The 13,146-nt window shown below is 33.8% G+C and overlaps 1 protein-coding gene across 6 annotated transcripts in view; it reads right to left on the bottom strand.

Annotated features, from left to right (window-relative positions):
• Positions 1-13,146, bottom strand: part of LOC123710037 (kazrin) — a 56,710-nt gene that overhangs the window by 21,524 nt on the left and 22,040 nt on the right. For all 6 annotated transcript variants that reach the window (XM_045661700.1, XM_045661702.1, XM_045661703.1 and 3 more), the window contains exons 2-4: positions 5,990-6,183; positions 4,724-4,991; positions 4,148-4,402 (exon numbers count right to left, since the gene is read on the bottom strand). In XM_045661700.1, the coding sequence (XP_045517656.1) occupies positions 4,148-4,402; positions 4,724-4,991; positions 5,990-6,025 (559 nt within the window). In that variant the 5' untranslated portion in view covers positions 6,026-6,183. The remainder of the gene's footprint in view (positions 1-4,147; positions 4,403-4,723; positions 4,992-5,989; positions 6,184-13,146) is intronic.

Here is a 13,146-nt window from a genome sequence, read left to right on the forward strand (position 1 = left end):
ATAATAATAATAGAAATAGTAGTATTACAATAATACTTATTCGTATAACGTATAACTATAAATATATTATGTTAGCGGTTGAGTGCGAACACAAGAACATTGTTATATAAAAGTACGCGGCTCACAACCATATATATATATATATATATATATGGCGGCCTTGTCGCTTTCAAGTGATCTCATTCAGGCGACAACTATGAGAAAAAATTAATTAAATATAAGAAGTGCATGTACATGAAAAAGAACGCATGAATCACGATAATTTCAATCAGATTACTTATCTGATGCACATGATGCTCCATTGAGTACTCAATCAGTACTGTGTTGCCGTTCCCTGTACGCCATATATATATATATATATATATGGTTGACACCTGTGACAGATGTCAAGATTGACAGTGCATACAGGGTGAAAGCGACAAGGCCGCCAGTTGAACTACTTTTATTTAATTATTTTAATGGTCCTGTATTTTCGCAACGTGTAACTAAATAAAATACTTTTAAGTTTTTTATCTCATTACATAATAAATATGTAATAGGTACTATTAAAAAACTAAAAATAATCCAAATCCTTTTATGTATTTTACAAAATGCAAAAGTGATCAACTAAAATAAACGACAATGTAATTGATTTCTCGCAACGTTAAAATAACTATTCGAACTGGCTGCTGTTACTTTTTACAAAATGGTTTTAGTTAACTTAACAATTGCAGGTTTTTATAATTAAAGAAAATATATGTGACATAGGAGGAAATATAAATGTATGATCAAAACCGTTTACGATGACATCGTTTCAACATATCGGTTATATTCACCAAAATCAAAGGTCCCGGCTGAATTCTATTAGACCGCCTCATAAAAACACCGCTTTTTACGACATCGCTTATTACAACATTAAGCGACTACATTTAACTGATATTTTTGGAGAATTATATCTGTTAGAACGACCAGCCGTAATGTAAACATTTGAATAGGTGAGGGCAGTATTCCCATTCCACATCTGGTACACTAAAGTTAAAATTAAGATCGCAAAAGTAAACAAAAACGACTCGAGTTTAGGGTCTATTGTATTCCTCAGAAAAAAAGTTGGTACACGTTTATGCACTATGATCGAAGCCCAAAGCCCGCTTTCTCATTTCTCTTCAATCAGTTTGTTACTTATCTGAACAAGACGCACCAAAACATATTATTGAGTTATTTTTAAACTCATCGCTGAAACTTTTAACATGTCGCTAAGAAAAAGAAAACAAATTAGTATTATGTCAAAGCTTGAGAGTGAAATTCCAAACAAAGACTTCAACATTTGGAGAGAACAATTTCTTGAAAATGAAACAAGCAAGAACAAGGATGCATACGAAGATTGAGGAAGCTTTGCTAATGTGTTTAAATATCAAAGGACAAATAATGTGCCAATAAATGGACCAATTCTTTAATAAAAAGCAAACGATTTGGTCAGAGTTTTAGTGAAGCTTTCGTTTGCTCGTCCAGTTGGATTCAACGTTTCCGGACTAGGCACGGTATCGTCGGCGGGAAAATGAGTGGTGAAGCTGCCAGTGTAAATAGTGGTGTAGTAGCTCAATTAGCCCAAAATATAAGACGTGCTTTATCTACTACTGAAGCAGATGAAGAAGATATTATACAAGAAGTTCAACAGGAAAATGACGGACAGAAAGAGACTGTTGAACAATTTACAGTGTACTTACGTAATACATTAACAGCGCTGAATTATGGTCTCAAAGCTGTCAATGTATTACGTAAGATTTTTCTTTTTAATAAACAGTTTCACATGCAGGGAAATTATGACAATACTTTAATTAAAATTAGCGTTTACTATACCCACTACAGAAGTGTTTTAAACAAACTCAAAAGGATCTGTCTGTATATGTACGTTATATCTTTTTATTATAATTTTCATGGGAAATAAATAAAATGTAGTTTTATTTTATACGTGAGTATATTAATCGCACATTCAATAATAAGTATTAGGTACTTAATAACAACGTCATCGGCTGTTACGACTATCGGTTTTTACGACCAAATATGAGAAAGTCTCTTCGATGTCGTTATAACAGATTTTGACTATATTCTATACATTTAATAAATCAATTAAAAAGTCCTTTCTATACAGCATTATAAAGGAATAATTTTGACAATCTAAACATCGAAAACACGAAACTCAACTCAGTCACGAAAGTGGTTGGTCTCGTCCAGACAAATCGATTATTTGAATGTATCACGCATCGCAGCGCGGCACAGGTGTAGTGGCTTTGATTGCGATTCACCAAAAGAAATAAAAACATCCTTAATTGTACTGAAATTCTATTGAATCTGTTGTTAACACATTTGTCTTCGAACGTAGAGAACTCTACAATACATCGCGATAACGAACGCTATATACTTTTTGTTAATTATAATTGATAATAGTTACGTCCACTATTTAGAATTTTATAGTGAGTGTTTAGTGCGTTTTTGAGAACTATCGTGAGGCAAGGTATTAGCATCAGTCTAAGCTTTCTTTGTTCCCAAACTAATAGAATTTCTCCAAATACTTACGGCTGATAATATTGTGTGCCTTTCGTCCTGGTAAGAAGATATTGTAACGAGGTATGTACTCAGGACTTATTATTCTAGTATAAGATTCTGTATAGACGGCCACCGAGCCGTTCTTTGCGGTACAAACGCTATAAACGTTCAATAAAGATAAATGCGTGGGATATTCACTTTCATATTGACCTTCCGGATATCCTTCTAATTATTATTTAAAACTTATTGAGCGCTTGCATAAATGTAAGCTTCAGGTAGCTTATTAACTATCGAAGATGAATTTCATATACCAACTTCGACATAATTTTTAGTTGCTGTCACAAAAGTTACCAACAAAATGATGTGTTTTATAACACGTTACATATATAGTATGATGATATTAAAACTGCAGCTTGTTCATCTTTATCAGTCTGGAATGGATAAGATATCTTACCACTCGTTCGTGCTGGAAAGAAAACTGCCAGCTAATCAAAAAGGCGACAAGTCTTAAATGACAAACGACAACATCACAGTTCCTTCATTGTAAGCCGGCTGCAGTTAGTGCAAATGAGCTTATTCCCCAAGGCAGCTAGCTCATTAGCGCACTAGGGCTGCGAGGGGAAGACAATGTATGAGAACTGCCTAATATTTCCATTATATGTGGAAAAACGGCCACCAATTTATGGCTTATTATTTCGTAACGTACAAATTATTCTGTATATGAAGTTTTTATATACTTTGATGCTATCGTTCCGTCTTTACCGTTAATTCTATTAGCTTTAGCTTTTGCACGTTTGATTAAATGTTAGGGCATGGAGGCTGGACCAATATTAATTTCAGATTAAATTAAACTTATGGATGAATACACGAATGGATGTACATAAAGATGTAGACATATACAGATATGCACAATAACTCAATTTGAAGTACAAATATATACCCTTATCAGGCTATAATTTAATTTGGTTTTTCGCTCATGGAGTATAAATTTAATTAAGGAATTTTTACAGTATCTCTCTAGAGGCGAAAACTGCGGACTATGTTGTAGGTTATTATTAGTCATACTCCTATTATTCAACTAATTAGTATTCAGCAAAGCTCATTCGAGACATTACTGACAACACTCGTAAGTTTAAGGCAGGATTGAAGAATCTCCAACTAAGTCGTAACTTACTTCATCACCAACTCAAACAGCCCGAGTAGTTACCAACTATTATCTCCCGTATTATAGTCCGTAACTCAAACACAGGAAACTTCATATTTTTCTTGGTAATATTTTACCTTACAAATGATGGTATTTGCGAGATCACAATATAATAATTGTTTCTAAGCCGGGATTAGTCTGGTTGTTTGCAATTGTAGAGCGAGAATAGCAAGAAACCTTTCTTGGGAATACTAATATATATTTATCTATACTGTGCGGCGTAATAAATAAATTGAGCACATCTGCAGCCAGCATCGATGAAACGGAAACCAGACGTCTTAAAATGTTCTTTTACTTATGTAAAACAAAACAATAATGCTTATAATATAATCTTCAATATAATCTTTTATATATTTCGACAATTGCACTAATCACCTATCAAATCTATGGAGCCCGACAACTTACTACGAATAAACTTACCTCCATCAAGTGTAGCCGTAATATCAGCTCTAGGTTCCGGTCCATCACTACTCCGACCCGGTGACGTTGCATCAGGCAATGGAACCTCCTCTTCCGAACTATCAGCTGGATCCAATGGGTTCTTATCGCTTGTATTACTATTCCCTATTTCGGCATATGTGCCGCTGTCACTACCATTTTGAATCGACCATTTCATTGGAGAATCGAGTTTACCATTCGTATGATTTTCTTTATTGTCATCATCTGGAGAAGAAACTGTTTAAGAGGTTAGACTAAACATTTAAATCCATGCATGATAAATGAGATATTAATCCAAAACAATTCTGAACTAAATCTATGAGTGGCTAAATATTAATTTTAAGGCAATCAATCTGAAAGTAAAAAAACAGAATTCGGTTGTTGTTTGGGAATCGAATTTTGAATTGATAAAATTCTAGGCGCTAATTTCTTAAAAAAACTGTGATGCACTGTGCGATTTTATCGATTATTTACTGATCATGTTTCTTTTCTGCTTTTTGTTTGAGTCTTATATTATTGCTGGAATCAATATAAACAAAAGCGTTTTAGAATACCAACCTATAAATGGGTTATCTTTTCCGTTTCTAATGGATAGTCTAGTTGATCTATTAAGGGTGGCTTGGTCCCCGTTCAGAGATCCGTTCCTTGGTTTGTCGAGTGTGCTAATAAGCAGTCGTCTTTCGGGAGGCACTGGTCTATCCAAGTCCGACCTATCGAGAACTGAACATGCTGGAGTGATGAGAGGATCAGCGGGTTCCGGCTCCGCCTCAGTATCAACCCTTGTCCCCACCGACACTTGTTCGTCGACCATTTTTCGAAGTTTCGCCTGCACAATATAATTTCTTGTTAATTCATTGAAAATTCGTTTATGTTCCTAATTCAATGGATCTCAGGTATATAATATATAATGTCTGTAATAATAATAGTATGAAGTATAATGTTATGAAGCGGATTACATACAATGCTAGAAGATCGTACATAGGCTTCAATGGAACAGTGAATTTCCATTGTCAAGTAAATTATTTTACCCAACAAATAAAATTATCACGAAATTTACTTAATTTAAACTCCTTTTCAATAACTAGTACCGCTTAAAACCTGCTTAGCTAATACTGATAAACGAACTTAAATTTATATTTGACATAGAACATTTCGATAGAAAAGTGGCATTAGTTAAACCAATTTGGAACACGGTTTCCCTCACTGCCATTAATCACGCTAAGGAATCTAATTTGTTTTATATCTAGGCCACAATAGGAATATTTAATATTGCACTCATAAAAACAATGCCCGCTCCATTTAAGCTCCGAGTTATGGCGGCTCTGTGAGTTCATTACATAAACATGGACTTATATTAAAAGACTTACATTTCGACGACCTCCCGTCTTATCATTCTCTATTTATCTAAACAGCATCGCCTATTCACTTTCCAACCTGTCGTTTAAAGTAATAGACAGTTCATGCGTTGCTCAAAGCATATTTCACGGAGCTTACATTTAATCGGTATATAATTTTATCTTAGTACATAATTCACTATTCGGTAATTAAACTACGTGAATTTCTGCAGTGTGCACATCGGTCGATCGAGCAGAACCTGTCCTTATGAAGAGCTTATAAAGTCGTAACCGTAGTGTAATTTATTCTAGCATACTCAGATCCCAAGTATATTTAGTCAAAATACTGTATAATGCCGTTTAGGAATGGTGAAACAATTTACTTTATTTCAACTAAACAGAATGTTACGAATGATGTAAAATTAAAATAATGGGTGTTGAAAATAAATATAAATCTAGACTTTACACGTAATGATGATAATCAACGTACCTGGGCGTCGCCTAGTATTCGGCGCATTAGCGCCATCAGGCCGCGGTGGCGAAAGCTGTCATGCTATCCACCTGCGCCTCGCATTCTTGTTTTGTTCAGCACTTTATTTAAACAAACTTTTGTCTTTCGCAAAACTGTTTTAATAAAGTTTCCATTCACAGGTGCTCCCCTTTTAGACTTCTTATCTGTTTTGTCTGAAACAATGAAACATCAAACATTTTGAATAGCTCGTGAAATTTGTGATTTACTATACCCATACATTTTAATATTAATGTAATAGAAAATGGGAGTAATGGGGGCATGGTGTAGTGGTATAATTTATATGTCTATGGATAAAACATTATATATTATTTGAGTTTGATGTAAATAATCAATCAATTCATATATAAATAGAATCATTCTATATTAAATGTTTCATGTTTAGGTAAATAGCTTGCAAAACTTAATGCGTGGTACAATAAACAAATATTGTTGAAAGACATCTGCTGAGTTCCATTCTTAACGAGTATTCCTGTACAATTATTCCTACATTTTAAATTAAAAAACAGGTTCGTATATTCGTTAGCTGTCATACCTATAGTAAATACATACGTCACATACAATAATTTATTGTCTGGCACGAATATGAAGTGAATGTATCATTTTATACCTACATTTAACTTTAGAGGCACAATACCGCGCCCGCATTCATTGGCAATAAAAGGACTATTCAAAGCGAGGTACAATAGCATTTTGTTACAATTCAAACATTATTAGATACCTCGACATACCTCTATTTATTAGTTTGGATTCTTACGAAAACGTTATCTTTTACGACACGTAATTTTATTGTGACATATTATTTATATACAACAGCTATAAAGTTGTTTGTGTGAAATATGTATTTATTTACATGTGTAGTTATCTTGTGCGTGTATTTAGTCTGAAACTTCTACCAAATATGAAATAAGGATGATGATGTGGCACAAGTTGTTTAACATCATGCACTCACTGACTTATTTAAACAGGATTCGTTATACGAAGACCATACTTAATTTATTACTCCAAGCATGTACCTTTATGTGAGTTACGTAAAAAGCTGAATTCATCAAGATAATCCAAGTGTCTCATTGGCAATCCAGTCACATCCTTCAAGATTTACATAAAAGGGTCTTGCGCCAACAAGGGCACTCCAAATTTGGTTTTGTAGGTTTTTAACTTTTCTGTACTTTATGTTCGAATTTTTTATTTGGGGCAAAATATGCCAAAGCCGTGCACGTATTTCATAGTTTTCAACTTCCTCTTCGTTCAATTTTCCAACATTGTGTCGAAAACAATGTACGGTAAAAGTGTTACATGTGTTTTTATCAATAACTTCCATTAAAACATTATATTTATTTTAAATTAGTAAAAAAAAAATCAGCAGTGGTATTATTCTGTAATTGCAGAGGTACAATTGAATATGTCTCTATGGCTCAATCTAATTTTTATTTTTTCACTCATTTGCATGTAAATGTTTAAGTTTTAGACTGCTCGTTTATTAGTTTTGATTAAAATGTACAAGATGAAGAATCTTTACTACTACTAATAAACCTTTAACGTTGACTATGTTTGAAAAAGAAAGAAGATTAAACATGCAGTTCTCAAGAAAAGTGGTGCTAAGCGCCAAGAACGTAACAATGTATAACATTAATCAAAGCTTATGTAGCCTTGAAGTATGTGAAAGGGGCGTGTCAACATGCAAGCAACTTCAGTAAGTTACGTGGTTCTACGAGCTTCGTTATTGCGGCCTTTGAATACTCCACTCCTTAATTAAAACGTAGTCAGAGATTGTATATCTCATGCACCGGCATTATATTCAAACATTAAGCGCTTGTTCATTAAAATCTTATTTTTGCATTCTATTTTTATCTTTATACATTGAAAACAGCCTTGTATTAACATTGACTTACTTACTTTAACGAAACCCGCAACCCCAAAAGACACAAACATTAAAGACAATTTAAAAAATTTAAAGTGCATGTAAACGATGCACAGGTGCCTTTGAGTCGAACCTCATCACGGTACAACACAAGTTGCAGAACGTTATATATACATACATAATGGCCTCGTAAATAGTAACTTAACGTCCCACCTTTAAATCCGTAGCCGGAAGCAACTTTGGTTCCGTTTTAAGTTATAGCAAGAACTGGCTATTAAATATTATGAATATTTTAAAATATGAAATCACCAATTGTCATAGAGAGAAAATGAAGATTGCAAGGCACTCTCTAAGAATAGATAACATTTTCATCCACTGACGAACCTTTATATTTGGTCTGGTTCCTCTACGCGGTACACGATACAAAATCTTCACGAATGATAATAAAGACTGGCTAAAGTTTGGTTAAAACGCCCGAGAATGGCATCAGCAGCTACTATAATTAGACGTATATAGACAGTTATCCCAATTTTTGAAGAACTTCAATAACAGGTTCTCTATCCTCACAACCGACAGACAATTTATTTTATTCCGTAGTTTTTGATTTCAATATTTTTGACGCTTTTACTAAATGAAAGTAAATAAGTTACAACGAGTGTAACTGAAATTCTTGTTATATAGCACGTGTCTAGATATATTAATATTAAGAGTAAATATGATCGTATGTAATTTAGGACAAGAGTCTGATATCCAATATCCACAAAGTGATTGATACCAGGCACCCTCTACCCCTTTGTTCTAATAATAATATCGGTGCTCATACGTCACTTTATTAGTTGATGCTGATCATGAATCAAATTATCATTTTCTTATGACCTACTCACCGTCATGTACAATATTTATTTAATATTCATTTTCAAGCAAAACAAATAAATAACATATTGTATAAATTACCAAGCTTTTACAGCATAGTAATTTAGTTATTTCGCTATAACTATATTAAAATGTATTATTATTATTATTTACATCTAGTCCCACGCCGCGAGATATAAAATTGTATATTGTTTATTAACGAAACCAAACTTTCAGATATTCATAAAGGTAATGGAACCTAAATTTTTGACGACGCAAAGTTATGTATAAAGTTTTGATTTTGAAATAATTTACCACGTAGTTTTATGACAGTTTGACGAGAAATTAGTTTATATACAAGCAGTGGAGCAATGCTTGTGGGAGATACGTAAGCTCTAAAACTTTCAACGTTTCGCGAATTTCCCAGTAAGTGCCGTTGGAGCGTCAGCAGTGTTGAGCTGTGTACCTACGGAAAACTTCCTGCACGCTACACAACTCGCTAACTAAATAGAAAGAAGCTTCCGAGCCGTGCTGCTCCAATGAGTTACGTACTTAGCATGGTTTTGTAGTAAATACCTGTACTCCTTTTTGTACTAGTTTATGCCGCGTATTAAATTTTCATATCATTATAATTAGTTATATTTTTCATTAATCAAACAATTATTTATAACAGGTGTTTCCTAAGATGAATTGAGGCTGTTATATATGTATAGATTGTACAGTTTGTACATCTGTCCATAAATCATAAAGCAATTCATTTCATGACCCGTCCGCCCGATAAATATGCCATTTATCATTTTGAGGCATTTGCTCTAAATAACCTGGGAAGTCTAATCTGTAATCATGACCTAAAAGCTGCATTAAAGATTGAACAATTGCTTTAAATGAAATGTATTTTTCATTTGAACATTTTGAGGTTACGTTCGTTCAGTGACCCTCAATCCTCAAATGAAACATGACAGACAGACATGGTTGAAATAAAAAAATATGTTATGACTTCGGTCCTAAATATTCTACAGGGACTTTGTGTTTTTAAATAGATTTCCCTAATAATAATAGATTTTGTTTCAGTTAGACGTTGATGTCGGAAATCGAATAGACCCATAAATATAGTTTTTGTCGAGAGTCTTGCTAGATTATGAAGGCTTACAGGCTGTTTATTCAAATAGAGGGACTGCGGGTTCAATTCTTGAAGGAAGCTGAGACGGGAGCAGCTGGTGGAGGTATTGCCCGCAGGCTACTTAGCTTTTGGAGGTACAATGTATAATTTAAATACTCAAGTTTACTAGCTACTTTATTGTAATATTTTTTTTTTTGAAATATAAGTTGGTATAATATGAATAAGTTCCATGCTGTAGTGGTCCAAAAAGTATTAATGAATATAAAAGGATAAAGATGTAATTGTAATGTATCACACCACGAGTAAATAAACAAAAACACATTATGGCATCTATTCAACTAAATTCTGGGAATCTCGAATGGAGCAAACAGTCTCAAGTGACCATCGACTCTTCGCTCCACCCAGCCCATTAACTGATAGTGCTTTCGAAGGTCTTTATAAGCCTTGATTGCTTTCAGCCACACTCAGAGCAATGTTTATTAAATTCTTATTGAATTTTATAAACTCTTAGTGTACATTTTCTCCTAATCGTTGTAAGTACCTATTAACCTCATTAATAATCAGTTAATTATTAGTATACTTTATTACATTAATCCATTGTTCAATTCCATATGTTAATGTTTATCGAGTTCTAAGAATTAGTTGAATTGTTAACTTTTTAACTTGTATCAAGTTTGTACTCGATTTTGACAACAGAAACCATCCAGAAGAGTTTTTGACATGATTCATAAACAAATTAATTTTTGACATTGTTAATCTATTGTGGCTATATATATATTTTAAATAATTTATTATTTAGTTTCCCCGGAATGGCAAAACTCATTCAATTACTTTAACAAGATTTTATTGCAATCATATTTAACAGTATATTTGCGGTTTATTTACAGATTATCTCAAAATTCAAAATCATTTATTTATTATATATTTATAGGTCACACAATGTACACTTATGAATGTCAAAAACAGAAATGTATATAAATTGCTTCTAATGTTACATTTACTGCCAGTTCTCAAATCAAGGGCGTAGAACGAAAGAGAAGAATTGGCAATAAACTCTCCGCCACTCTTTTTCATCGCCAAGTTTTTGTTTTACACAACGTTTCTAAGGAGTTGCAACCATTATGTTCCACATGACATCTTAATCAATCATCTTAATCATCTCAAGTAATTAATAATAATAAAATAAATTAAAAACAAAGATTTGTCCTCCATCAGCAGGAGGCATGATGCACGCACTTACATTTTCGTGGGAACGACACGCAAATACGTAGTCGAAATAACTAATAGTGATATTTACATGAATTCAAGTACGTCCAGTCACCACAAGTAACACTCGTTCACGAGTATGATGCATGGCCAGTCATCGCCCCCCCCCCCCTCACCATATCTTAGCGATCATGTTGTCTACACGACGCATGGACGCTGCCACAAGCAATGCCATTTAAGCGAGTAGGACGATCCTTGAAATGTGAACTTGGCTACATAAATAAATAATAAAAAATACTAATTATACTGAAATAATTCGATATCACATGGATCAGTTGTATGAAGGCCGCATTATGCGACGCATATGTTACGACTCTTAAACGAGATTACAAAAGAGGTTACTGTGGCATCTGCTGTACTCCAGTGGCATCTCGAAAAAAAAAGTAGCCAACATACGAAATCAGGCTAGCGCACTTTAAGATGTTGTCATTGGAGAATCGCCAAAAATTAATCAATATATCGTTTGCATTTAGGATATTTAATAATCAGTCGGATTGCCCGAACCTTCTATCTAAATTTAACAATCTCTATACCCCAGGTATCCCATTATTCCATTTGTCCCTCCTTTCCGTAGAACGCGTTTTGGTCAAAGCTGACCGATATCCAGATTAAGCATTCTGATACACGAGCTAGGTCTGGATATACATAGTTGAAAACTCACACTTTAAAATCGATAATAGTTTACTTTTTTGTAATTTAATTTTTTTGATTAGTAATTGTTTTGTTTAATGTTTGTTTTGTATAATATTTGAATGATCTCTACGTGTATGTCATGTCTGCCTTTAAGTGCTTGTCACATGTAAATAGTATTTTGTGGTTATATTACCAATGTATCAATGTGCCGAGCGTATGCAAACGATTTGTTCCCACTTTACATTAAAACAGTAATGGATGTTGACGATCGCCCCCGAGTCTGAAAATGCCCCCGAAAGATTCAGTCGCGCTACCTATTTATACTTGAGCAATTCATATCCAAGCATAACTTCAAATTAAATTAAACATTAAACAAACTACAACCTAATATTTTTAGAAACAAAGACATTATTACTACTGCTAACTAAAGCCAAAAGTCTTACCGCTTCCCAAAATATTTCCTCACATCCCTCAATTACCTCATAAATTGTATTGTATTTGTAATTTGCAGATAATTTAAGCATTTTTAATTGAGAGTGACGAAGTTTAAAGTGGACTCTGAATATTTGAAGCGTGGTTATTGTGGAACTAGTCGTAACCGTAATTGCATATGTAAATGGAGCCCTGTGTGGGTTAGAGAGGTCGCGACCTGCAGCTACGACCTTGTAGCGTACGAACTCCTTGAACGCTTCTTTTAACCAAAGCCGGTAAAACATTTATGAGGCTTCTATTACAAACGAATATCGTTTGACGAGAACAATTCAAAGAGAGTTATCATTTTTCGAAACGTTGATCGCAGAATGAAAGTTTAGACAGCTCATATTAACATATATCTCAGCAGATCTACATCATCAGCAGTCAACGTATATAAATATATACCAAATTAGCTTATGTGATAAAAAATTAAAACCAAATAAACCAGTGGGGTTAAATCATTGAAGGTCTGGGATTTGGGGTTTTAGATTTCTAAATCTATTTCAAGATCATTTGTCAATGTAAAAGGCAAGTAGGTGATCAGCCACCTGCGGAAGGAAACCCGGATTCCTCATGTTAAATGTGCACATAGACACAAAGTCCATTGTTGCACAACCGGGGATAAGAGTCGCACGCTGAAGACACTCGGCCAACACACTCATAGTAACATCTAACATAGTCATATCTTAATAAACGCCTCTGAGTAAGGCCGTTTACATTCATAGGAATTAATTCAACCAGATTTTATTTAAAAAAAGACACGAGGAATTTACAAATTGTATTATTTCAGTTTAAACCTTTACGTGATTCCCCTTTTTTCAAATTCAACATTCATCCCATTTACCGAGGCGTACAAACATTACAATTCCAAATATCCGGTAATAACCGGTTCCAACCGAAATTCTACGTAAC

The sequence above is a fragment of the Pieris brassicae genome, chromosome 5, assembly GCF_905147105.1.
Source record: "Pieris brassicae chromosome 5, ilPieBrab1.1, whole genome shotgun sequence".
In the NCBI taxonomy this organism is placed as follows: domain Eukaryota; kingdom Metazoa; phylum Arthropoda; class Insecta; order Lepidoptera; family Pieridae; genus Pieris; species Pieris brassicae.